This window comes from Chaetodon auriga, chromosome 8 (assembly GCF_051107435.1).
Source record: "Chaetodon auriga isolate fChaAug3 chromosome 8, fChaAug3.hap1, whole genome shotgun sequence".
NCBI classification, from domain to species: domain Eukaryota; kingdom Metazoa; phylum Chordata; class Actinopteri; order Chaetodontiformes; family Chaetodontidae; genus Chaetodon; species Chaetodon auriga.
Genome location: NC_135081.1, coordinates 25,375,266 through 25,401,116, shown reverse-complemented (window position 1 = coordinate 25,401,116; position 25,851 = coordinate 25,375,266). Strand labels below are relative to the sequence as shown.

The 25,851-nt window shown below is 41.2% G+C and overlaps 3 protein-coding genes across 5 annotated transcripts; all 3 read right to left on the bottom strand.

Moving 5' to 3' along the window:
* Window positions 1-5,122: 5,122 nt before the first annotated feature.
* On the bottom strand, window positions 5,123-9,317 carry LOC143324783 (uncharacterized). Of its 3 annotated transcripts, none has more exons than XM_076737505.1 (8): window positions 9,190-9,317; window positions 8,820-8,897; window positions 8,557-8,629; window positions 6,858-7,202; window positions 6,259-6,361; window positions 5,652-5,686; window positions 5,483-5,538; window positions 5,123-5,318 (listed from the first exon to the last, which is right to left on the bottom strand). In XM_076737505.1, exons 3-8 carry the CDS (start codon window positions 8,618-8,620, stop codon window positions 5,181-5,183), a joined length of 741 nt encoding a protein of 246 aa, XP_076593620.1. In that variant the 5' UTR covers window positions 8,621-8,629; window positions 8,820-8,897; window positions 9,190-9,317; the 3' UTR covers window positions 5,123-5,180. The 3 variants fall into 3 exon arrangements, with proteins under 3 accessions (XP_076593620.1, XP_076593623.1, XP_076593621.1); XM_076737508.1 differs by having other exon boundaries at window positions 6,858-7,199; XM_076737506.1 differs by having other exon boundaries at window positions 8,820-8,894.
* Window positions 9,318-11,995: 2,678 nt separating this feature from the next.
* On the bottom strand, window positions 11,996-14,370 carry LOC143324734 (cell adhesion molecule CEACAM6-like). The gene is made up of 6 exons (XM_076737450.1): window positions 14,354-14,370; window positions 14,162-14,247; window positions 13,754-14,068; window positions 12,578-12,853; window positions 12,188-12,436; window positions 11,996-12,069 (listed from the first exon to the last, which is right to left on the bottom strand). The coding sequence occupies exons 1-6, from the start codon at window positions 14,368-14,370 to the stop codon at window positions 11,996-11,998; spliced, it is 1,017 nt and encodes a 338-aa protein (XP_076593565.1).
* Window positions 14,371-23,367: 8,997 nt separating this feature from the next.
* LOC143324733 (cell adhesion molecule CEACAM6-like) lies at window positions 23,368-25,387 on the bottom strand. The gene is made up of 5 exons (XM_076737449.1): window positions 25,381-25,387; window positions 24,938-25,258; window positions 24,013-24,285; window positions 23,627-23,878; window positions 23,368-23,486 (listed from the first exon to the last, which is right to left on the bottom strand). The coding sequence occupies exons 1-5, from the start codon at window positions 25,385-25,387 to the stop codon at window positions 23,368-23,370; spliced, it is 972 nt and encodes a 323-aa protein (XP_076593564.1).
* Window positions 25,388-25,851: the final 464 nt, after the last annotated feature.

The following is a 25,851-nucleotide window of genomic DNA, read 5'->3' as shown; positions in this document are numbered from 1 at the left end:
GTAAATGAACCACATAAATACAAGAGCTGATCTGCTGCAGGTTTCCATTGTGCACACTGTGTCTGCAGGAGGTCAACGAAATGACAAATATGCTTCAACAGTAGGAGGTCCTGCTGTGTTTTCTCAGTTTTGTCATCATAAAATTTCATCATTTGCAGTAGTTCCTTCCTCCCTGCCATGGTCAGGGCCGGAAACCCCCAGAAGCACAGTGGCCTCATGTGGTCAAATGATGATAATGTGCAGAGAAGCGCTCCTGTTTTGTCAAATAAAAGAAAGGGCAAATACCTGTCGAGTTATAGGCCAACGTACAACACGCGTGGGATGAATCAGAATCAGCTTTAGTGGCCAAGTCTGTGCACACATACAAGGAGTCTGACTTTGTTTTGATGTTGCACGCACACAGCAGCAGGAACAATTTACAGGGAGAAAGAAATCGATGCTAAAATAAGGAGGCAACAACAAACAACAGCATTCAACATCTACATGTCAAAGTCTTTGTATAACGTGCAAACAATGCAAGTAGTGCAAAGAAATCAATATAAATGTGCAAATCAATACATCGCTGGTTTTAGGCTGAGCCAGCGTGGGCTTATGCGTATAGTGTACACATCTATATACAGCAGGTTATATGTAGCGTGCTCTGATGCATATTTGACAGTGATGTGCAGCTAAGTTCACCGACACTGAGGACATCACCAACAAAACACCATCAAAAAATATCAGTCGTTAATTTACACATTCTGCTAATTTTGATCTCCCTTTTCTGTTCTGAGTAGCTAAACATCATAAAGTAGAGATCAACCCTTGTTCCTGGGCCTCAGAGTATCTGTCGTTTGTGCGGTTTGGGAAACAGGAAGAGGCTGCACTTTTGAAACAAGCTATTTACTTCTTTTCTGTGTGGGTTTGTTATAGTTCCTCTCCTGTCCTCCCTCCTTTTCCTCCAGCTGTCCCCCACACACACGCCACCATGTTCACCGTGGCCAAACGTATGTAGGTCCTCTATTTAAGTCTCCTCTGACCGTTACTTAATGTGGACGTAGGCCCGCAGAGTTACGCAGATGTCAAACACACATTAAACTGGTTCTCACTGGGAAGATATTCATCCTATTTTTTTGCTTGTTGTTTGTGATGACCCTCGCGCCAAGCTCTTCAGCTAAGCCTCACTGTTGCTGTCTTTAGTAACTATAAACTCAAGTACAGTACTTAGTACAGATTTGAGGTACTTGTACTTAACTTGAGCAGTTCCATTTAATGCCTACTTTACTTCTTCTCAACTACCTTTTTGGAGGCAAATAATGTACTTTTTACTCCAGTAGATCTACTTTAGTCACTTGCAGATTCAGATTATTAGTGCAACGTACATCAACTAATATATTATGATGTGTTAGAGATTACTAAAGTAAATACATACATACATAAAGTAAATGAGCTTAGCTCCACCTTCACCAGCTGCAACATTAAACTCATGAACACATCAATGCATCAATAATTATAATGTAATAACATCACATAAATTCTTCTTAAATGGGCTGTTTTGCATGATCAGCACTTTTACTTATGACACTCTAAGTAGGTTTTCACTTAAGTAGAACTGAGTGTCTGAGTAGCAAGTTTATACCTACAGTTTAATACTGCAATCAAACATGTACATCGTAGGTATCTGGTCTCTCAGTGGCCATGGTATAATGAATACTTCAGTATAAATGGAGAAAAACAGTTCCAGTGAGCTTCTGGCTGCTAAAAACTGTATTAAATGCAGTACACGAGTACATGTATTTTTCATATATCTTTGGTATCTGTCTTTGGTAAAGGGACGTAGAGGCTGTAATGAAAGGGAGAAGAAAAGAAAACATAACTTTGGGCTCTTGTGGAAATGTCTGTAATCAAATGAATATGGATGTTTAGATGAAGTGAGATTGTTAATGTTTTTTTTTACTGGTTAATCCATTGAAATTGTTTATTTTAATATTTTGTACATCTATCATTTTGTTGTTGGAGGCAGAGGCAATGTTGTAACTCTGCTGTTTGCTGTATGTAGTCTAAGGACACACATTGTGGATTACATGTGATGTCTTTACATATGGAGCCCAGGAAGGATCCAAGTGAACGATACACTGGCAAACATGCTGTTGTTAGAACTAAAGGAGGCCTCCATGTGTGTCTGCAAGGTGCAGACCAGTGAGCTTGAATACATCCTCAAAAAAATTCAACAAGTCAGATAACTCATAGAAATAACCCACGTTTTATTCCCCAGACACTTTCAGCTATCTCGCCTGTATCAGGGTGGTGTTTCCTTCACTCTCAATTATGAATGGGAGTTCATTTCCTGGTGGAAATACACTGTCTGAGGTGGAGCAAGAAAGCACGACATCACAAGGATTCAGATGTGTGCACAGTAAGCTCAGGATTGATGCAAAGGGAAGAGCGTGTGAGGAACTTGTGATGTAAATCTTCGTCATGCTTGTAGGTTTTATAACTTTCAGATCTGCAAGATTCAACAATTGTTAAATTGTTCAGTCAAATGAGTCAAATTCATTTAAGCTTTAAATGGTGCAAATTTAAGTTCCTGTTAATTTGTGCCATAAAGCGTTCCATCAAAATCTCTCATTTTGGCTATCATCATCAAGGAGGTTTCACATAATCTTTAAAATCCTTTGTGTTACAGGCATTCAACACACATGACCTGATGGACAGCTGACCCACTGAGGCAACAACACTCACACTTTTTCATAAAAGCATAAAACATTTAATGAGTCACGAGGTGATAGGTAGTTATCTTATTATTAATATCATGAATGGATTACTGGACAGGCCTAAAGGGGACAGGCCCAGGGCCAGAACCTCTGTAATAGGTGACTGTTAACAATTCTGGTTCGAAAGTCAATTAAAGTACTACAAAGAGACACAAAACCACGACAATGGTGCAAAATGACCACAGAGATACAAAATGACTACAAATAGACACAAAGTCAATACAAATAGACACAAAGTGACTAAAAAGACACAAAAAGTTACTACAAAGAGACACAAAGTTTCTACAAAAACACACAAAATGACTACAAAGAGAGAAAAAGTGACTACAAATGAGGTGGCTGAGTGCTTTGAGCTACCAAACAATTTTTGTAATGCAAAAAACTACCAATTTGCACATGATCCCTTCCACTGTGTGCATGCTCGCTCATTGTCTGTCCTTGAGTTCGACTTAGACGACATAGCTTAGGTGTGGCTCATTTTCAGTCGTACCAGAGTCACACTCACGTCTTTGCTGCGTCTTTTTTCTTCTCAGTCTGAGTAATACCTTGCACTGCTATGGAAAGACTTGCACGATGACTTTCACTCCCTTCAATCAGCATTTAGCTTATCTTTCTTATCTGTTTCCTGCCGTGGCAGAACTCTACAGCACAAAAGGAAAATAAGAAACGGATTTCATGAGGTGTGTCAAATTGGAAAACTTTATTAAGCCACAAAAGCAACTAACAGAAGTCATGATTTGAAGCAAACGTCGGGACAGTTTGCACAAGTGCGCATTGCTGCTTCTGTCGATCTGCTTGACTGCATGATTGATAAACAAGCAACAGGACTGAAATATCTCAAATGCATTGATTGTAATCAAAGTTCCAAACACTGAATATAAACTAAATGGGACAACAACTAAATATGAGCCCTTTGTATTTTTACACTGCACTACATGTTCTGACTGCACGGTGAGCAGACATGATCTCACACCCACAAAATCACACTGCCAGGAAACCCTGACAGCAGGTCATAGATGGCAGATTTCAGTGATGGCACGCATCATTACAGCTGCAGTGCAAACCATGTTTTATCACCTTTTTACATATAGTCTCAGGCTGCAACATCTGTATCTGCACAACAGACCCAAAGCAGATAGAATACAGGGTTGGGTAAAATAGTACTACTGTGTAACTATTACCAACTATTGGAATACACGCAGTATTGTGTCATGAGATGCAATTCTCGTCAGTGGATTAGTGCTGCCGCAGGTAAATATGCAGAAACAGACAGAAATATGAAAGAAGAATTGAGAATTTGAAAGAGTACAACCACAACCGCCCCAGCCTTCCTCTCTGACTCATGACCCCTTTAACCCTGACATGCTAATGTTGGCTACAGCCACTGAGATAAAGCCAGAGGTGTGCATCGTAGTCTCAACACATGATGATGTCCAGTTAAGTTGACTCACAATAAAATGGGAATCTAGGAGGTTAATTTTGGTGCCACATATAAAGTCTCTAAACACCATCAGCTCTCGCCATTATTAACACGCAACACTAGTGTTGCGTTGCTCAGTTAGTTCCCTTTTTGTTGAGTAACTTTCCTTTTTGGTCTTCCTCATTTGATAACCAAAGGGCAGAAGAACAGCACGTCTGTGTGTGTGTGTGTGTGTGGGGGGGGATTTCAGTGTTACGACCACCTTCAGAAGTGCAGGTCATGTGACACCTTGGGAGCCAGACAGTATGTTGGCCTTTCTCATCCATAACTGGAACAGCTGTCATTACGTGATTGAAACCTCCTGCAGGAGGGTTTGACCGAGGTGCAGTCACATTCATGGCTGTTTGTTGATAGCGGAGCAGATAGCTGCACCGAGCTGAGCTCAGAGCATCCGTGACCACCCTGGTGGTACGCGGCCCAGCATGGCGAGGTAAAAGACGTCTTTTAGCTTGATGACGTGTTGGAGGTGTGCTGATGTGCAGAAAGTGGCCCGGTGTGGCTCTTTCTGCCTGTAATATTCACATTATGTGCTCATGTTTGTTGGTGGACCTCTTTTGAGCCATGTTAGCTACATGGCTCTACGGATGGTAAAGTCAGTGATCCTCTGACTTTGGCGGTGGAATAAGATCGCCAATGAAAGCTCTGCTAACTCTGAGATAAACATATTGCCTTTCATTTGTTCAGTCCTGTGTCAGCTGCTGTGAGGCTGCAGTGGGATCACGGCTTGGCTTGGTATGGGCCCATGAACACACCGTACGCGAGCGCATGAACAGAAGGCCTGGAGCAGCCACAAAGCTAAACTTATATTTTAGGAGCAGCTGATTTATTGACACCTATCCGGATACGCTGTAAGTGATACCAAAACTATGGTAGTTTTAAGATTTTTTTTTTTCCCTCAGCAAGTACAAAAAAGAGAACTTTAACATTGCTCTGGTGTACATTTCATCTTATTTGTGCTGCTGACGCAAAACTAGGACCTCAGAGTACGTGACGTCGTCAGCATGCGGGATCTCTGTGTGGACGTCATTGGATGAAGGTGTACCATCTCTGGGTGACTTGAGCTTGACGTCAGAGTAGACCACATCCTGTAAGCATGAGAGAGTGTTAAGGTGGAGATTTTGTTGCTAGGTTGTATCATTATGTTGCTTTGCTGAAAAACAACAACAACAACAACAACAACAACAACAACAACAACAACAACAATAACGTGACTAAACTTCAAACTGCTTCAAAGCAGCTCTGAGCTCACCTCCTGTTTTACAGTAACAGATGGCCTGGCCACATCCATCACTGGACCGTGGGTATCTGAAAGACAGACGAGCTTTTGTAACAGGATGCAAAATAAACCACAAAAGATATAAATGAACCCCATGCTGTTTGGAAATAGAATGACGAGGAACTTGTGCTTTTGTTCTCACCGATGTAGACATGCTGTCTGACCGAAGAACCAGGTCTGAGTGAAGGAATCAAAAGGTCTGTGGTTAGTTTCTGCATAATCAGGTAAAACTTCTCTCTAAACCTGGAAACCTTGTCGTGTAAATTTCCCTTCTTAAATAAAAAAATATACAAACACAAAATGCACACTGCAGTGGTTTGAATGAATTAAATATAAAATTAACCTTCATTTAAACTTAATTTATTACCAATAAATATTCAAAACATGTGAAGGGGGAGAGTCCAAATGTTATTTAAAGATATGTGTAATTTTAAAAATTAAGAGTTTGGAGTGAAAAAGTGAGTGAATTTCAATCTTCAGAAGATACAAAAATACATGATGCATAGTTTTGCACGTGCATCAATAGCTCAAGGTTGGCCACCAGCGTATTGAAGATTGTTGGTCCATTAAGTTATCAATATAATAGTCATCAATAATTTATCAATTAATACGTAAGACATAATTTAAAAGGATGATTAATACTGATGTCTTTGTAATATTTGGTTATGGGAAGAGCTTTCTTTTCTACAGCTTGTGCACTCCTACGCAAACACACGCACACACACACACACACACACACACACACACACCTTCTGATGAAGATCAGGTATACTATGGCTGCCATGATCACTAACAGCAACAAGACAGCGATCACGACAGCAGAAACCACCGCCGATGATAACGGCATCTGCTCTGGGGGAAGAAACATGACTGTCAGTGAGCCTGTGTGTGTTTACCAGGACGTTAGTTTAAGTTAATGGTGTTTATTAAATAATAACAACACAGTATTTTCTTTTTAACATTACAGCATATTTTTTACATCAGTAGCTTTTGGAGAAAAAACACCGATGATCACACGATATCACGTCCTACTGATTTTACTTAGGATGTGAAAAACAAAAGATGATTTGGTTGATATGATGATATGTTGTATGAAAACTGAAAATAGGGTTTATTATAAAACCATTTATGACATCCCAAACATTAAATACTGTCCTCACTGCTATAAAATCTGTTTCAATAGAGCAGCATCAATGTACAAATATCTGTGGCACCTCTATTTTTAAATATCTAGATTTTCATGAATTCTGGGTCACAGCAGGAAAAGTCGTCAGATTTAATTTTGGAGATTGTCTGTAGGCTTCATGTCAGTGTGTCCACTTCATGTGAAAATGCTTTTCTAACTCACCTTGAACGACAAAGTTGGTGGTTCCTTCAAATGAACCACTAGGAAAGGTTGAAATGCTGCAGGTGTACGACCCTGCATCTCTCTCTTCCACAGCTCTAATTACTAAAGAATATTCTGTGATGTTCACTCTCTCCTTTAGAAATGTATCTGGAATATTAACTCCGAATGAACCATGAGAAACAACAATTCTGATTTTCTCTCCTTCTGGTTTCTTGAGGTCCCACTGAACCTGAGTGACACTGCTGTGGTTTGGTCCTTTGATGAATTTGCATGGCAGGGTGACATCTTGGCCGAGGTATCCAGTCACCTCAGGCTGGACTTTGGCTTCTTGTGCCTCAAGAACTGCTGAAAAAAAAAAAAAGGTGACATAATGGCCGGAGATGAGCCGCTTTGTTGAACTCTGGTTGCCTTTGACTGACCTTGTTTTATTTGTAACCATCAGACACACAGTATGGCAGCAGTTTGTCTGTTACAGCACATTACAGACAAACTTATCGTTTCACATCACTGAGTATTCACTGAACTAGGCTCTAAAACATGCTGTGTTGAAGGGGAAGTAGCCAGCGACCACATGTGTTATACTGAACATGCAATGGTTATAAATATGCACTGCAAACACTTATGGGAAAAAAAGGCCTTAGATTATTATAATTAATAATTCTAGATCATTCTAAATTAGGCTGATGTGAACACGATGTGAAGTGAGAGAATAAGGGGGCATCTTTTTTTATATTTGATGTGAGCTTGTGCATCCTTGAGAGCCGCACGCAGGTCATAAACGAGCGTCCACCATTCACGGCTGCTGGTGAAGTGAGCTGTTGTTCAGGGATGATGTACAGATGATTTGTATAGCTGTTGCCTGCGGTTAGTTTACCTTGAGAAAAGTCACGCTGAGGTTGAAAGTTATGACCCATCGCTCATCACATCATATTGTGCAATGACTCTCGTTAAGTTTTAAGTTTAATACCTTTTTCAGTGATTGGTGTTTCTGTCCTTTAGCGTTCATGGCGGTTACACTGAGGCAGGGCAGAACATCGCTCATCTTCTACAGCTGCCCCACCATCAAAAAGCTCCTCTACAGCTTCACAACAATGAACTGCACTCTGCGTAATAACAGCGTCAATCCGCGTGAATCTGCACCGCCTCAGGCTGCTGAAGTCTCCTCTAAGTGCATGTTGTAGCTCACACTGTACGGTGGCCTACTTTACAGCATCTCTGCAGGCCTGCAGTGTGTTCCTGATAATACTGGACCTCTGTTTGCTCTGCAGTACAAACACCGACAGTAAAACAGTCTGCCTGCCCTCATGTTGTTATCATTTGTACCCTTCAGTGTTAATAATTAGTGTTGGATCATTTTTAAATAATCACATCAGATTTATAATATTCTAGTGGTGCTTATCAGCTCATCTTCCCCAAAACTAATCTTACTGTTCATTAGGCCATACTGTGTGCTGTAATAACACAATACGCACCAAATAGTTAAAAACACCCAACATATGAATTATTTTTCATTCCCCTTATTCCCCAACTTCAAATCCTGTTCCTGTATAGGCCTGCCTGTATTTTTATATCAGTATATACTGTGCTGATAGATCGTTAGGAGAAACACGCGCACTGTAAATTGGGAAGTATTCCGCTGTGCGTTGCGCGTCTGAACATGATCTACAGCGTTATCGCAACAAAAACCATTCAGTCTTACCTGGGAGTAACGTGATGTGCATCAACTTCAGCAGCACGAGAGGTGATCTGATGCAAGTTTTCATTTTGCGCAGCTGGACAAAATAAGAGAAACACGTTACAATGCAACGGCCCTGCTGTGTGAAAGCTATAATACAAATGGATGCGCCTGAAATTTAGGAAGTAAACGTCATAAAATTGAAGTTAAAATAGCATATCATGTGACAGCTTTGGGTTGATTACCATAGTTGGATCAACTTTGAAGACAACATGAAGGAAACTTACAGGGAGGCAGATCCGCTGATGTCCTGCAGCTGAGAAAGCATGTAGATCGGCGGCAGGAGGAAAATCTCAATGAGTCTGCTGATGAGTGGCAAACAGAAAAATGAGCATTTGCAAAGAGGAACATTGTCTGAACAAGGCCATCCCCGACACCGACAGATACACATCTGCTGCAACACAACGCTACAAAAACCGCGGCTTCAAAAATCAGCTGGCTCCGACAGACGAGAATAAATCACAACCGAGCAGCACTTCAAGGTGCACAGCCTGCGAAGGTTTGACCTGTAGAATCCTGAAGCTTCGAGTTTGATAAGGTCTCACTGAGGTGTGTTCACACCTGCCTCATCAGTTTTTAGTGATCAACATAACTTACCCAGGAAAGAGAAGAGCATGACAGGGACATGACTGCGGCAGGAAGCACTTTCCCATCTGTCAGCACTTTTACCAGGACTACAAACTATATCAAAGCGCTTACAAGGCCGATCGTTCCTCCTGTGAGCGTTCAAGTCTGCAATTTCCAAGTCAGCAGTCAGCATGATCCCCCTCTGCCGCCCATGCAGCGCCCACCAGGAGAGCAGTGACCTCAGGTGGTCAAAGGATGATAATGACGCCGAGAGAAACGCTCATGACACGTGACTTTACTGCTGGAGCGAAGCAGTTCCTCCACGAGCAAGACTGAGTTGAGGTTTGTGTGTTTAGATGTGCGTCAATATCAGAAGCTTTGCGTCAGTTCTGGGGGGTAAAAAAAACATTCAGATGTGCTGATTATGGTGGATCAAATTCTCAACTCCTGTCACTTCCACCTCGCATGCTGGGATGTGCTGATAAAAGCATTTAGTGACGTGTAAATAGTGCTACTTTGCACACATTTCAGCTCCATATGTGTGACACACAAAAACACACAAACACACACACAAACATGACATGTTGTGGTGATGAACAGATTTCCTGGAGATGATTGCAGATACCGGATGTGAGTCAAAACTGATCTGTCGGTGAGTTTAATAGTGTTTGATTTGGTATCCTGTAACTTGCAATGCCTTTGATGACTATTCTTATATTCTATAAATGTACACTTTGCACAGTTCTGAGAACTGTGCCCTACTACTGCGGAGAGTCAAATTAAAAGTGGATTTTCACTGCTGGAGGGGCCATTGCTTGTCTCTTCACCAACAGAGAGCACGATTATCAACACAGACACCTTTTCACTGCAAGATCCAAATCACTGTCTCATCATAATTTTTCAATTTGCTATCAAAGCTTTGACCAAAGACATATTGAATTTCGAGATATGACAAAAGATTTCATTTTATGTGAGAATGAAAAACACTACTTTCCGTTTTTTGACTGAAAATACAATGTAAAGAAACTTTTTTGCATTAGCTGTAAATTTTGTGAATACCACCAACCATTTTCATGGTGATAATTTGGTATTTCATGTTATGTTGTGGTGAAAAACTCACCAATTGCATCCAACACCACAACTAAAGGGACAGCATCAACCTCACTGGCACACACATTGGATATTCCTCATTTATAATCAGCTGTGATTATCAATATTAATGCACTGCCAGTTTGTTAATTGTGACTGATCTGTACTGTCTGTATTATCTAATGTCTCTTTATTTCTGTGTAAAATAATTAGAGTGCATCACAAGGTTTTACCGTCCTTCAGAGGTGCTTCTTATTGTGAAACAGCCTCATCAGTTTTATTGTCACACGATGGTCTGAATGTTGTGTTCGAGCACACAGAATCCTCAGACTGAAGTGGAAAGCTGTTGCAACACTGACACCGCAGATTTTGCTCAGGCTGTCAGTCAAAGGTGCAGCTCTCCTCGCTTCACAGTTTCAGCCCAGATGCTGGAAGATAAGAGCGTGAAGACACGAAATGGCGTGAAGCTGAACAGTGCATGAATCGTAACGCTTCACACCAGTGACCTTGTGTCAAGCCTCCTGGAGGAAGCTGCATCTTAGGAAAATGATGTATAATTATCTCCACCAATCAAAGTCCCCGGCTGAATTAGCCCCAGGTGTTCGGCAGGGTAATCAGGTTGGGGATGCAAAGCTTTGCCAGTTTCAGCTGGTCGAACTCAGCGTCTCGGCTGCATGTAAATCACTGGTCTACAGGGCAAGACAGGAATACAACTGCAACAGGCGCTGCATCCTGAGTTACATTCCTCCAAGTCAAAGCACAGAAAATGTACAAAAAGTACAATCAGAACAACTGGAAAGGAGGGTTTGTTAGCACGCTGGCTTGTCTGAGCTGTACTTTCTGTCATATTTGGCAGCTCAGGAAACCACGAAGATCTGATCAGACTGACTTTTGGACAAAGTCTGTCGAGGACCCTTTTCTTTCTTTTTTTAAAAAAACTTTTTTGGCCACTTGTGGTCGATATAAAACTTAATCACTCACTGAACATATTGCAGAATCGCAGGGATGTAGAACATTTAATGTAAATGTTTTTGATTTGATTCATGCTGTTAACAGGAATAATATTTGGCACAAACTAGACTTGAGCTTTGCTGCATAATTTCTCCTGGAAGATTATCACATATTACTGAGCAAATTATGTTTATTTATGCATCATTTTGAATAGTATAAGACACGCATATGCATTTATACAGTTTGATATGCCAGAAAATAAATATATAAATGATGTAACAATCATGCTTTCATGTTATCACACACAATTTTAAATACACAAAACTGATGCAAGGAACCTACAAGCATCCACATGGCATTGTGGTTTATCTGTGAGGAGGGACATAAAAATGGAAATCCATGATCAGCAGTGAAGGACCTGGTGTTGTATAAGTTGCTATGGAAAAGGCATTCATTGAGCTATAATTGTTAAACCAAATGTGGACACACAGATGTTTATTGGCACTCTTACATCTGCATACATGCAAGAATAATACCCAGGAAATGCAAATAATAAATGATTGTTTTTCTAATGCGAGAGTTTCCACTTTGTCTCAGAAAAGACGAACTGCAGCATCATGGTCTCTTGAGTCAAGTTAAGTCTTCAAAATGGAAAGTCATTTATCGCACATCAGATGAATCTGAGAAAAAAAATGTAACGCAGTGTAAATTAATATGCCAAATAGATCCACGGAAGTAAAATATGACCGATAAGGAAAATATGTCATGAATTATTATTCTCACCTGCCACGTCCTCTTACATCAACAGTCTCAGAGGCAGTGCACTGATCAGCAGCGCTAAGAACGACCAGCAGGGGGCAGTGCATGATGCTTCATGAAGGAAAAAAGACAACAATTATTACCCAACGAAACGCCATGAAATTACAGTGTAGAAAAACACACACGTTCCTTTTGGCGAGTAAAATGACGCATCGCTCTCCGATCTCACCTCTCAGATTCAGAACTGTGGAGTTTTCCAACATGGTCACCATATTCCAGGCAGTGCAGGTGTAATTCCCAATGCTTTCTGCCTCCATCCGCTTTATGATATACATGGAGCCATTAACATGCGTCTCATTGCCGTTGAACATCCAGCTGAAGTTGGCTGGTGGGACAGAGTCAGCCGTGCACTGCAGCGTCACTCTACGGCCAGGTGCTGCCGCCGAAGGTCCACTGATTGATATGTTATGTGGTCCAACTGCATCGAGAAGAGAGATGTACCATAAAGGCCTTTAATAATGGCAAAGAAGCAAGAGCTTTATTATTTCTAAGGACAACACTTTAATCAACATTTCTGTAAATGGTGGCTAACTGGAGACCTACAGTGAGAAGTACTCACAGTTGACTGTCAGATTGTGGGTGGCAGTCATGGTGCTGACTGGGTTGCTGATTCGACACTGGTAGGCACCCTGGCTGGAGCTGTGAACGGGTTGTATGAACACCGTCCTGTTGCCGATGGAGAAGCTGACCCTGGCGCTCGGATGGAGAGGCCGACCATCCTTCATCCACACTCTGGTGCTGATGGAGCCGGAGGCCTCGCAGCTGAGGTTGGTGGAGCTTCTGTCTTCAATCAAGACGGCTTCGGGGCTGCGGATGGTGGCTTCGGTGACCAGCTCTGGTAAAACATTACGAGTGTCAATCCAGTGAGAAAAAAAGATGCTCTGACTGCTGGACCAATGGAGTTAACACAGAAAATCTACAGTGGACTCCCTCAAGAAGCACAATATGAAGGCTTTGCAGTGGCCCCCACAGTCCCCAGACCTAAAGATCATCCAAAATGTGTGGATAAACCTGAGAAGAGCAGTGCACGCAGGCTGGCCCAAGAATCTCTAAGTACCGACTACGCAGGGTGCTCAGAAGTTTGCTTCTGTTTTGCTTCTTTTGCTTTTGTCTACCTTTTTTTTTTTTTTTTTTTTTGTTATTTTGAAGCTGTAAAAGATGGAAATAAAAAAAAGTAATCTTGCATAAAATGTGAAAGAAATGTGTTATTTTTTACTTTATGCTGTTTGGAAAATCACTACTCACAGTAAATTTTAATAAGGGGTACCCAGACTTCTGCATGACACTGTATTCTGGCAAATCTGAAGCAACTTAATGATTCTAAAACAGCATAACACAATTATATCCACTCTGGATTTACTATTTTAATAATCTCTCTCTCTTTATATTTATACCTATTTTCTTTCATTTCACCACACATCTTATACAAATTAAACCTTGAAATCTTGAATCTAAGTAGGACCTCCAGAGCTCATCCAGGCAGAAAGAATGACTGGAATAATGGATTTATTGAGCTGCATTTAGTGAATCCAGAGCATACTTACCAACAGCGACCAACCACATGCGACGGCCTAAGAATTTAAATTGATAATGTGATGCAGTATCAGTCTGGAAAATGCAGTTTTCATTGCAGGATTACTGTACTGAACTGAATTCTATATTCCATTGTTATACAGGTAACCAACAGGCGATTTCTTATCAGATATTTTAAACATCACCAGAACACAAAACCCACCATACACGTTCAGTATGGTCTTCCCTTGCTTCTGCTGCTCTCCCTTTGGTATGATGGTGACCGTGTACTCCCCGCTGTCCTCCAGCACCAGGTTCCTGAGCTCCAGGGACCCCGTGGCTCTGTCTAATGAGATCCTGTTGGCATGGCTCTGTTCTGTGATGTTGATGTCGGTGGATGTGATGAAGTTCACCCCTTTGAAGCTCCAGCTGACTGACATAAACGGCTTCTCTGGAGGTCTGAGGGTGGTGGTAAACTTCACCGTGCCTGCCACAGCTCCACTCAGGGGCCCGGGAGGTAAGATGCCCTCACACATACCTATCAAATAGAAAACGTTGTGAGCCCAGTGTGGCATTCATGTTGAGAGAAATGACAAAACAAACTGATTTGGCACATTTGAATTGGATCTACCTGAGAAAACAAGCACCAAACACGCAGCAGTCCTGAGCATCTTGTCCACTGTGAATACTGACTTGACGGTTGTGTCACCGTCCTCTCTGAAAACAGGAAGAGTCACGGGTGCTCCTGCTCTTTTATCAACCCACACCCACTGCACAACTCCAGCCCCCCAACTCACTCATGAAAAACACAAGTACTGTTTACGATGCCACTGTGTACATACACCAAAATGCCCGTGGGTATATGTTCAGTCAGGAGTTAACCAGGTCGCTGTCGGACTGGCTGGTTTTTGGTGAAATATCCTTTGATCAGACAAACAGTGGTCTGCAGTATTTGAGGAACAATTCTTCATCTAAAGACAGAAAAAGATCTGAACACGTCTTGGCCGTACTTTGACCTGATCTTTGTAATCGCATAGCTTTCAGTACGTTTCCCCTCTCAAAGCGTGATTGAGCGTAATCCTTTCACAATAAGACAGAAAGCCGCTGAAATAAAAATTCTGAATAATGATTTTTGCTGGAGGACACCTCATCAATAAAGCAGTTTCCTCACAGCCAGTCCTCATCTTAATATTGTTTCCCACTTAATAAAAAAAGAAAATTAGTAATAAGAAAAAAGAAAGCTCTGCTGCACAAATCAATGCATAATTTGTCGCATGCTTAGGGTCATGTAATTACTTAACATTTAATCAACCATCAATTTATGAATGTAATTCTAATTAAGATGATTGTAATTTACAACTCCTCAGATTTAAACCACCAGAACATTTGATCCGCCTGCCTCTCCTTGCAGGACTGTACCTGAATCTTGTTTTTGTGCGTCACGTATGAAGCTAGTTGGACCAGACTGGCTGCGCTGAACAGCTATATATCTATAAATGATCCAAACTCTGAAATTAAAACTCTTACACCACACCAGAACTGATAAAAACAGGCATGAAAACACAATATTTTGACTGTCTTCAGGCTGTGCACTGATCTGAATTACATAAATTACATTAAGAACAACCATTCATTAGTTATGCATTGATTATGGAACAGATGTTTGCCCTAAAATGACTAAATAAGGTCTTCCTGCATACGGACACCAGCTTTAGGACAACAGTCAAATTTAAGTGAGCTGAAGATGCTTAAACTGGAAGACCATCAAAATTCAATCATTTATAAAGTAACTTAACAATAGACGAGCCTGAGTCATGGTGTTGGAGGCGTGCTGTGAATCGGTTTTATGAGGGCTCCAGTAAGTGGTTTTGGGTCTTTGTTTGAGGATCGTGTTTGAGGAGCAGCACTGACCCATAGCATTCCTTGAGGAGGAGGATCAAAGGCCTCCAGGAGACACTTAGCCTCCTTCAGACAGCTTCGCAAACAGGCCTCTGCCTTCAATGTCTGCAGACTGAATTTTAAATCGGAAAAAAGCGCAGAAATATGTCATGCAGTGTCTCTTAAAATGCTTATTCTTCCTGTTTTTTAAACCTCTATCCAGAGTGAGTCACAGTCCATCCAGATGCTGTGATGCAACCACACCATCAAATGAACAATGAGGTATCCCCAGAGTGCACCTCCTGTACAACGCAGGAGGAAACGTTACTCATGGAGGTGTCACCGGCAGATGAGATGTGCTTTGGTAAGAGGCACTCGCAGTGTAAATATGACGTTACTTCACCTCTGTTGTCACACTGTATACTGGGAGTGATGGAGGTAATGTGGCTCATCAGGTGCTGAGCGACTGATAAGACTCATCCTTCAGTCGAGAAGTGGTGTTTTTGGCCTGTGACGCCATAAATGAAATTTCTATTTGTGAAAGAAATCGACTTGGTTTGCAAAGGATGTAAATGAAACAGACTTATTATTTTGTTCTATCTGTTCTGTTAAATCATCTCACAGCGGCTCAGGTTTATCCTGCGATACCCAAAAACAAAAACAGACACAAATGACTTCCTAATGCTTTACATCAAGACCAAGCCGTCGCATACAGTCGAATAAAAATCAACCAACACACTTTTTCAGAGCTGACTGTCACACTTATTGTTTCATACAGAAACCAAAGTTTATGCGAAACAACACATTCTTAACATATGGAGTCATGCTACATCTCTGAGGGTTTATGAGCTCTGAATGGATTCTTTGGCTTTTTTCCAAGACTGTAAACATGTCACAGTATGTAGTCAGCGGTAAAGCAAACGGGAGACCACGGTTTAATAGACGGCGCATACATTCAAACCAATATGACTGTGTCTCAAGCGTCTGTGTTCTGTTCTTGAAAGCGGCGTAGTTCTGCTGAGAAACACACTCCTCACAAAGACTTTCACCTGGGATGGATTGTCATGACAGAAAATGCTTTATTCTACTGTACTGTATGGTTCTGGTTTCTGAGTCAGTCACAGCATGCACAAACAAAGAGGAGGGGCAACGTGTTCTGTCAAAAATGATTGAAAAGGAATAATTAAAATACTGTTTTTCGTCAATCAACTGACTAATAACTAATCGTTTCACTGCTCGCTCACACACACATTTTACGTAATGTCCCAGAAACCCAGCGCAGACTGACAGCGTCCTTCATCCGTTTGCATTGATACAAGAGGCTCAAAGGAGTTTTTCTTCATTAAAAGGGCCCGAGCACATTTCTGACACTAAAAGAAAGTTAGTGTTTTAGTCCTCTTTGCTGACGACAAAAAGCTTAACCTTGAGATTCCGCAAGAAGAAAATTAACATTTCGGAGGGAATGTGGGCTGTGTTATGTGTTTGATTTTGATAAAAGGATAAAAGCTGTTTAAAACGTCTCAACATTTTAGATCTTTCAGCGAAGTGAACCTGTGACCTCCGCAGAGTGCAGCTACTGCAGAACCTTATCTGTTCTTAAATGAGTTCATATTTCACCGCTGAGAAAATCCACCGTCTTATAAATCGTCAAATTTACATTATTATCACCTTACTGACAGGAAACCCTCTTATGGTGAGATTATTATCAATGGTTATTATTCGTTTTTTGGTCGTCTTTGTTTGTCTTTGCACGCTCAGTGGTGCTGACATGCAAAAACAAATGCAGCAATATAACCACAAGTAGAAATGAACCTTGAAATCTGTGATTTGTGTTATTAGGCTACAGAAATAAAATGTACTTTTGACTTGTCAATAAAATGCCCCTGAGAGGCAGGTCACTGCTTCATTTTCAGTGCTCATAGAGCGGGAAAAACACAGAATACATACGTACTATCAGACATGTAGCGGAGGACCAATCAAATCAAATCAAATCAAAATTAAACTGAGGATGGTAAACAACAAATATTTATCTATCTGTTCTCACCTATAATTGCTTTGTGAGCTTCAAAGATAAGATTAGCACAAACATTTCATGATCCCTCAGGGAGTTTGGCTTCATTAAAGCGAGTGAGGCTGTCACGTTTAGCCAGTAGATGTGAGCATCTGAGCAGCTTGGTGTGCATGTCCGACCAAACTTACACAGTGTTTTAAGCTTTTAAATGGCAAAGGAAGTTCAGTGGGAATTCTCATGCTTCTAACTATTTGAAAGCAATTCTTGTACAACCATCAGACGTTCTCATAAGGTCAAATGAAAGTTGCAGTGCAGCTACTTCTAGCATCAAACGCAGCGCAGTGAGCAGCAATCTGAAGGCGGCAGAGACGGGCTGCGTTGAATAAATACATTAAAAAACAATAACGCTGCTGTTTTTCTGTGACACTGCTGATCTTCAGAATTACAGAAGGCTTCTTATGAGCGTTTCCTCATTTTACTTATGCTGCAGGAGGAAAAGTTGACGAATGAAAGAAAGAGGATTAAGTGTTTTAATCAACGCTACGCCTACTGCTGTTGTCAGTAATTGTTTGGCTAAAGCGAGGTGTCATTTATGAGCCAATCTGAGCAACAACAGCGAAACTGAAAACTGTTTTTATTTGTGGCACATAGTCGATGCATTGATTCAGCACAGGCACAATATGAAAACAAAAACTCAGAGAAAACCTGCAAAGGAAGAATGTTCATCAGTCTGAGCTCTGGTCTGGGATCAGACAGGAGGTCCAGAAACCAGTGAGACAGGGCAGAGGGACTGGAGTCCGCTGAAGTTTGACCCCTCCACATTGTGTTCTTGTGATGGGCTAAATGGGGAAGAAGGCCTGAAGCAGTATGGTCACCAATAAAAGAGTAGTAGCTTGAGGAAAGCTGCATGTTGCGTTCAGCTCGGCTCAGTGTGAAGGGGTCATTACTGTTAAGTATGTCGTTCAAATGCTGAACTGCATCATTAAACTAAATACAGCTATCATTTACTCAGTACCAGCCAAACAGTGCGACAATCAAACAGCAAGGAGCACAATAAAAAGTCATTTAGGCAAAAACACTCCTGACATGATGGTTGTAATAATCATGAATCAAGCTGCAAATTTAAAGGTTTATCCGGCGTTTGCATGCAGACGCTGTAACAGCAAAGGCTGATTATGCAGGTAAGCACTGCGACTCACAGCTGATGGAGAAGTTCACTGGCTGGCTGGTGTAATTACTGAAATTACTGAACACATGACACATGAATGGCCCCTGGTCGTAGAGTGTCACATTAATTATAGAGAGAATGGAGCCTCCATCAGTGAGCCGAACTCTCGCCGGCTGTAACCTCTGAGCGAGGACACAATTTTACATAAAATATTTGTGGATTGAAAATATCAGAGCGGAGATGCATTTCAGGGACAAATGAAATAAAAGTTTCAGTTAAGGTATTCATCAAATACTTCATAAAAGCGCTCCATGATACAAAGTTGTGGTTTGGATGGTAAAAACTTTGAACTGACTGTTGAACTGTGACCTAAATGTGCTGCTGTTCATAGCTGGGATTTCTCTGTGGACTTGACTGATGTGTTCAGAGAGTCAAATCAATTCATTTTATGTGAAATAATCTGAAGTACTGCATTAACATAGTCAGCATTGGAAAATAAAAACACTGCTGAAAAGGTAGGGATAGAAAAAAGAAGCATGGTCAGAGCAATATAACAGCAAACCATTAAAAATCTACTGTGAGTTTTCTGGCAACATTATATAGAAGACCACTGCAAGCTGTTTAAAGCATATCATCAAATAACATTTGTGTTTAAGAATACATAGGACGGGATTCTGACTGTGCAAACCAAAGATTACAGAAGCTGAGGCAGACGCAATGAGCAATTTATTCCATTCAAAATGATAATTAGTGGGCAACAGAGTCGCTTTTTCCAGGGAGAGGAGAGGCTGAGCCGTGAGCCAGTGAGTGAGCCAGGGAAGGCAGATGAACTGGTGAGGGAAGACTGAGCGAGGGGGGGGTCAGAGTGTGGATCCAAAGATGGTTCCAGGTAGTTCAGCAGTGGATCAGAGGCAGGAGTTGGAGTGGGGAGGCTGCAGCCACAGAGAAACAACGATTATCAAGAGCTTAATCAAACTGAGAGATTCACCAGGCTGGAGCAAGGCTGGCCGTGTAGCTGAGGCTGTGATTGGGCAGCGTGCTGGAGATTAGACCTGGTGATTAAACCAGAGAAAATTGGAGATGATTAGCGGCTGGCTGCCCGACACCTGCTCACCTGATCCCACTCCTGTAATCGGAGCATTAACACAGACACACAGAGAGAGAAAGAGGACTGGCACAATCTTCGTTTTTGAGGGAGACCTGGCCAAGATACCGCACCATGACAACAGTTTTTGAGTCAGACAGGTTTCTGTTAGGACTTTGAACTTTCACAGGGAGACAAAATCATAAAGTTATTGTTGACTGGGAGAAAGTTGCTCTTCCAAGTTCTGAGCAAAGCCCAGTTACCTGGTGGAGCAGCCATCTAGAGGAGATTACACAGATATGAAGGGAGATTACCCAGCATGCCTTTGTAAATAAAGATCTATCAAAAATATGCTGCTGTCTCCTTTGACCTAATGAAAACCAGGAAACCAAAATCCATAAAGTGCACATTGATGTGTATGGGACAATGATCAAGTCAACAAGTCATTTTTTGGCCTTTCAAAGAAACTCTCCTGTGCTGACAGACAACACTTTGTCGCTGTCCTAAAAGCTGAAACTCTCTGCAGACACAGAGTCTGGTCGTACTTCATTCACCCTCTGGTGGACATGAAGGTTCACAGACGTTTTACCTTCTATTAAGTTTTTGCAGGGCAGGTATTGACACTTTGGCTTTGCACATAAAATGAATAAAAAGGTAATAAAAGGTGTGTTGACAGCATATCCAAGCACTGTGACAGTGTATTTAATAAAAAAGAATTCTTAAAACAGACATTTCCAGGCATTCTTCCCAATTCTTCTCTAACATTAAATACAGTGTCAGATCAATAAATCTTACCCTGCACCTCCAGCTCAGCAGTTCCTTGAATCAGCTCCTGGATGATAGCCTTGTTCCACTGCACTGTATAAAGTTATGTACCACTGAAGCTCCAAGCCAGTTTTATAGATGTTGTGACGGTTTGACTTTATAGCAAACACCTGCTGAAGTATGAATGTAGTTAACCAACATTTCACAGTCTGTGATGATGAACTGCAACATGTCATTAAGACGTCCACAGGCTTGACATGCTCAGTTATTGCCTCTAGTATTATCTCTGTTAAGACTTTTGTTATTGTGGCTCCTTGTTTGTGCACAAATTTGATCGCGTCAGAAGTTTTAGGAACAAAATCAGAGTCCGTTCAAGCAGGTCTGCTGCATTTAAGTATAGCAGTGCATTGAGCTAAACGCTAACATCAGCATGCTAACATGCAGCAACAATGTTCATATGATCAAATTTGTGATAACAATAATATAAACTTTATTTATGGTGCACTTTTCCAAACAGAGTTACAACATGGTTGACATGGTTGTGCCAGGACAGAAACATTTCAGAGCTGCACTGAGGAAAATAAAATCAGACAGTTAAAAACAAAAGAAAAACAGTAATAAGAATAAAACAGATAAGACATGTTGGAATCAAAACTGTGTGCTAGCATTATTACACAGGTGCAAGAGGAATAATCATTGTGGTCGCCAGCTTGGTTTAACATTTTAGTATGCAAACATTTGATAATTAGCACCTGATGAAAGGTCAAAGTTATCAAAGTTCATCCTGAGGGACACATGAATGTGTGCACAACATGTCATGGCAGCCAACAACCAAAGCTAAACACTCACTGTTAAATAATACAGACGTTCTTTCTGCTATTTGCACTCCTGTAAATGTTAAATATTAAAGATGCAATTTCACTCGAGCTTAAAAGATCTGATTGTGTCTTGAACTGATGCTAATTGCCTGTTCTAGCCTCAGGGAGAGTATAATATCCAGGAAGATATCCTGCCCAGTAAATCACATCAATACCGCTTTGCTTGATATCTTTTATCCACAGTCCAGACTGCCAGAACAACTACCGTTACACACCACAGGAGGGCAGCATACTGCAGCTGTAGGCGTGACAGTTCTCTGCAGAGTCAAAGGATTCATCACATCACTCAGGCACTGAAACACAGCATTTAGATTTTTTTTTTTTTTTTCAGCATAAAGTTGGACAAGAGTCATAAAATTGCAGCTGCCATGGGGCCACATGTATAAGAAGGACTGATGATTAGTGTATATACAGCTTTATTAAAGTACTTTACACTTCAAACCTCTTTTTCACAGTTGCCAGTGTTTAACTATCCAAAAAACTGTTACACATTCAGTGGTTGTTAGAACCAGAGGACAGAGAAAACATTTCATGGCTTCAGTTATCATACACCAGAGTTAAATGCAGACATATTCACCACTGTTCAATAAAAGCACTGCAATAAGCTTAATTGTTTCGGTGCAATACAAGCTAATGTACTTATAACATTTTAACAGTTAAACCTCAGGTTATTATCATCCAGCTCTGCAGCTCTGTGGAGCTTTCTGTTCTGTTTGAGCTTTGCGTTTGAAGGCGTTTCTCTCATAAATCCTCTTTCTGGCTGTGGTTCTGATACATCTCCAATGCTAGCGGCTACCTGCTAAAAGGAGAGTGCCATTAGAAATGCATTCAACAGGTGAACAGAGTTACAGGAGAGATGCTACTGTTGCTCTCTGGTGGATGAGCAAATAGGAAATTGTTTGCTATGACATTAAATATAAAAATGAATAAAGTGAAATGATGCCACAGCTGCTACGTCCTTTCGTCGAGCTCTTCAGCCTCCAGGTGGCCAAAAAAAGTCAATCAATGCTGCTTGAAGTCAACATTAGTAATCCTCTTACTGTCACATAATTTATGGGGACATCACATTGACTTACATTCATTTCCTGGAGATTTACAATAACCATAACCAAACCGCTGCTTGCCTTCCCCTGACCTGAACCCCAGTCTTCACCCTAAAATTTAATGATTCACATTATGGGGACCTGCATTTTGTCCCCACAAGGAAGGTGAGTCCCCACAGTGTGACCGTTTAAACAGATTTATGTCCCCACAACGTAAGGAATACATGGCACACACACACACACACACACACACACACACACACACACACACACACGTCTCTTCTTTTTACTAGTGATGTTATTTCCTTTCTTTCTTTCTTTTTTTTTTGCCAAAAATGGGCAAAAAAACAAACATTTCGTTCATTGTTATGATTAAGAGTGGTCAGGAAAAAAAAAAACAAAAACAAAAAAACCTCTTGGTGATTCTGTCTCTTTTCGCTAAGTCACAGTTCAAAACTCACCTTAAAATGCAAAGACCATTGAGTTTATACATTCCCATACACCGGTGACGTGGTCTCATACACATGTTCTAGGCAACAGACAAAAAAAAAAAAAAAAAGGTTTTTAGTTAGCTTCAGTTATTCGTGTGTACACTTTTTCTTCAGTCCGTCCATGTTATTACATCCATGATGATGTGAGTGCAGAATGAAGTAAGATCAGACAAATACTAACCTTCATTAGCAGAATGTGATGAAGCTTTGTTCTTGATTCTAAACGTTAGAAATGAAGCATTGTTCAAATGTGGTCATGGAACCAGAAGAACAGTAACCTGTGTGTCTGGTTAAACTTTAATAGAAGACAGTTGACTGAGAAGTTAGTGCGATAATTAGGCGACACAACAACTGTGTTTACGTTCCTGCCTGCGTTTTGGTCCTGGTCTGATATTGACATTAGCCTCACTAAAGCTGAACTTGGGCTCAAACCTGGTCTTGCTGAGCTGTCACATTTATCATAATTGTGACTGGGTCTAAACAATAAATAAAAATGGCTTTGTGGTTATGTCTCTCCACTTACTTTCTTTTATAAATGCCGTACCCTCCACCAGCAGCTGCTCCACAGACGACCAAACCTGCGATCACGATTCCAGCGATGCAACCAGCCGAACAGCTTAGTGTTTTGTCTGAGATGGCTTAAATAAAAACGGGGGTAAGAACATGATTTCTTGAGGCAGCCTGCTAGTCTTCAGATTATCAGAGGTATAATCCTGTGAGTTAATCTCAATATCCAATAGCAGCCTAACAAAATGTGTAATAACCTCCACATTGGTACCTGTTACAGACAGTCCATGCACCGCTGATGGTGCTCTCCCAGTTACGTTATTCATGGCTTGGCAGGTGTAGTTGCCGCTGTCGGAAAGTTCAGCGTTGTCTTTCGTGAACACAGAAGAGTTGTGAATCTCTGCCCCGTTCAGTGTCCAGGTGAATTGAGCAGATGGTGTGGACTCAGCAGAGCAGGTTAACGTTAAGGTCTGGCCGACGTTTATCTCACTTTGACCTGTGATTTGAAGGTTTTCGGGTCCATCTGAAACACAGACAGTTGTCAAGTTTTTACAGCGGCACTGACAAACAATAGTTGACATAAAAATCTAAATCACTGTTATTTCTGGCACACCTGACGTTGAACAGTAAATGTAGACTGTACACTTTGTTACCTACAGTTAACAACCATGGTGTAATGGGCTGCTTCACTGCTGACAGGGTTGCTGATATAACAGGAATATTGTCCGCTGTCTGTTCTCTTCAGAGGCTGAAACGACAGCACTCTGTTGTTGTCCTGAAGTGTGATGTTGTCGGTCGGGATCAGATCTGAGCCGTCCTTCATCCACGCTCTGTTCAAGAAGGAGCCGGCAGCCTCACAGCTTAAGATGGCCGAGTTCCCCTCAATCAGCAGGTTTACTGATGGTGAGACAGAAGCTCCTGATACTCTCTCTGTTGGGCAAGAGATCATCGTGTTGTGTGAAACACATGAAAAAGTAAAATAACTATTGAATTAATAGATATAGTTTCTTATAATAAGTATAAGAATATATATATAAGTATTCTTATACAACCCTGATTCCAGAAAGGTGGGGTGCTGTGTAAAATGTAAATAAAAACAGAATATAATCATTTCCAAACAAACTGTTCACAGATAACAGTTTTACAAAGTGTTCCTGAGCCCATGCCCCTGTTTCAGAGTTCATATCGGCACCTGACTGTTGTTTTAAGATTGACTTGACAAATGGTGAACTTATCCTTTAACATCCCCTGAAAATCCCATTGCTGCTCACCTCCAGTGCTTAAACCTCTCGCCTTGCTGCAGTGATGTACAGGTGCTTCTACTTAGATACTCATTAACTTTTATATCTAGATAGACCTCACAGGCCACAACGCTGTGGCTGGTCATGCTACGATGTTGTGAATTTTCATCAGCTGGTACAAATAATGTGGATTTACTTGATCGTAGTGATTAGCTTTATGAATAATGATGGAGAGTTGTACTTCATTGTTTTGTTTCCCATCACAGAGACTGTGAATTAACAGTATGTAATGTCCATTTGTTATGATTGAAAGGGATGCAACATGTGAAACATCTGCTCACCATATACGTCCAGTCTTATGTTCCCATTCTTCACTGCTTCTCCACTTGGTATAATGCTGACTGTGTATTCTCCACTGTCATCAAGAGACAGATTCCTGAGCTGCAGAGATCCAGTAGAGGGGAAGTAGGTGATCCTGTCTTCATACTCTGGTGCAGTTGTGTTTTCATCATTGGAAGTGATTATATTTCTATCACCAAAGAACCAGGCCACTGAAAAAAATGGTTTTTCTGGTGGAGGCAGCGTTGTGGTGAACATCACCGTCCCTCCCACAGCTGCATTCAGAGGACCGTCTGGCAACACAGCAGCTCCTTTGGTTAAACCTGGAGGAGACAGTCACAGGTCTGAGAGGAGCTCTAATGAAGACAACGCAAAACGAGCTGCTGTGATGATGTCCTTAAATCTCAATGATTCTGGCTCATGCGTGTACTTCTGATCAGCTTACCGTACATTCTGACACGTTTTTATACTCCTCAAATAGTAGTGCTCAAGTTGCGGCCAGAACATTTACCATGTGAAGAAAATACTCGCCTGAGTTAGGAAAATACTTCCTTCGTGATTCTTTAAACAAAATTGTCCAGAGTTACACTAAAGGTTTCACGTTCGGTTTTAAACGGCCTTTTCAGTTCTGCAGTGCAGTTTACATATTTTTGTTTAGTGGTTCCATTTGCTAATTTCCACTAACAAGGGTCAGGGATGTCGGTATGACAGGAACTTCTCCATCCACTGCACCCGTGGACTGAACGAAGGCGTCTGTGCACTGAAACTAGCACCAGTCAGAGGCTCATACCATGTTATATTTAAACTGAACGACTCATTTACAGTAACATTTTGTCTCCCACAGCGGCATGGGCAGGGGGTGTAATCTGACGCTGTGAAGCATCAATAATGGATGATCACATTCTGAGAAATAAGT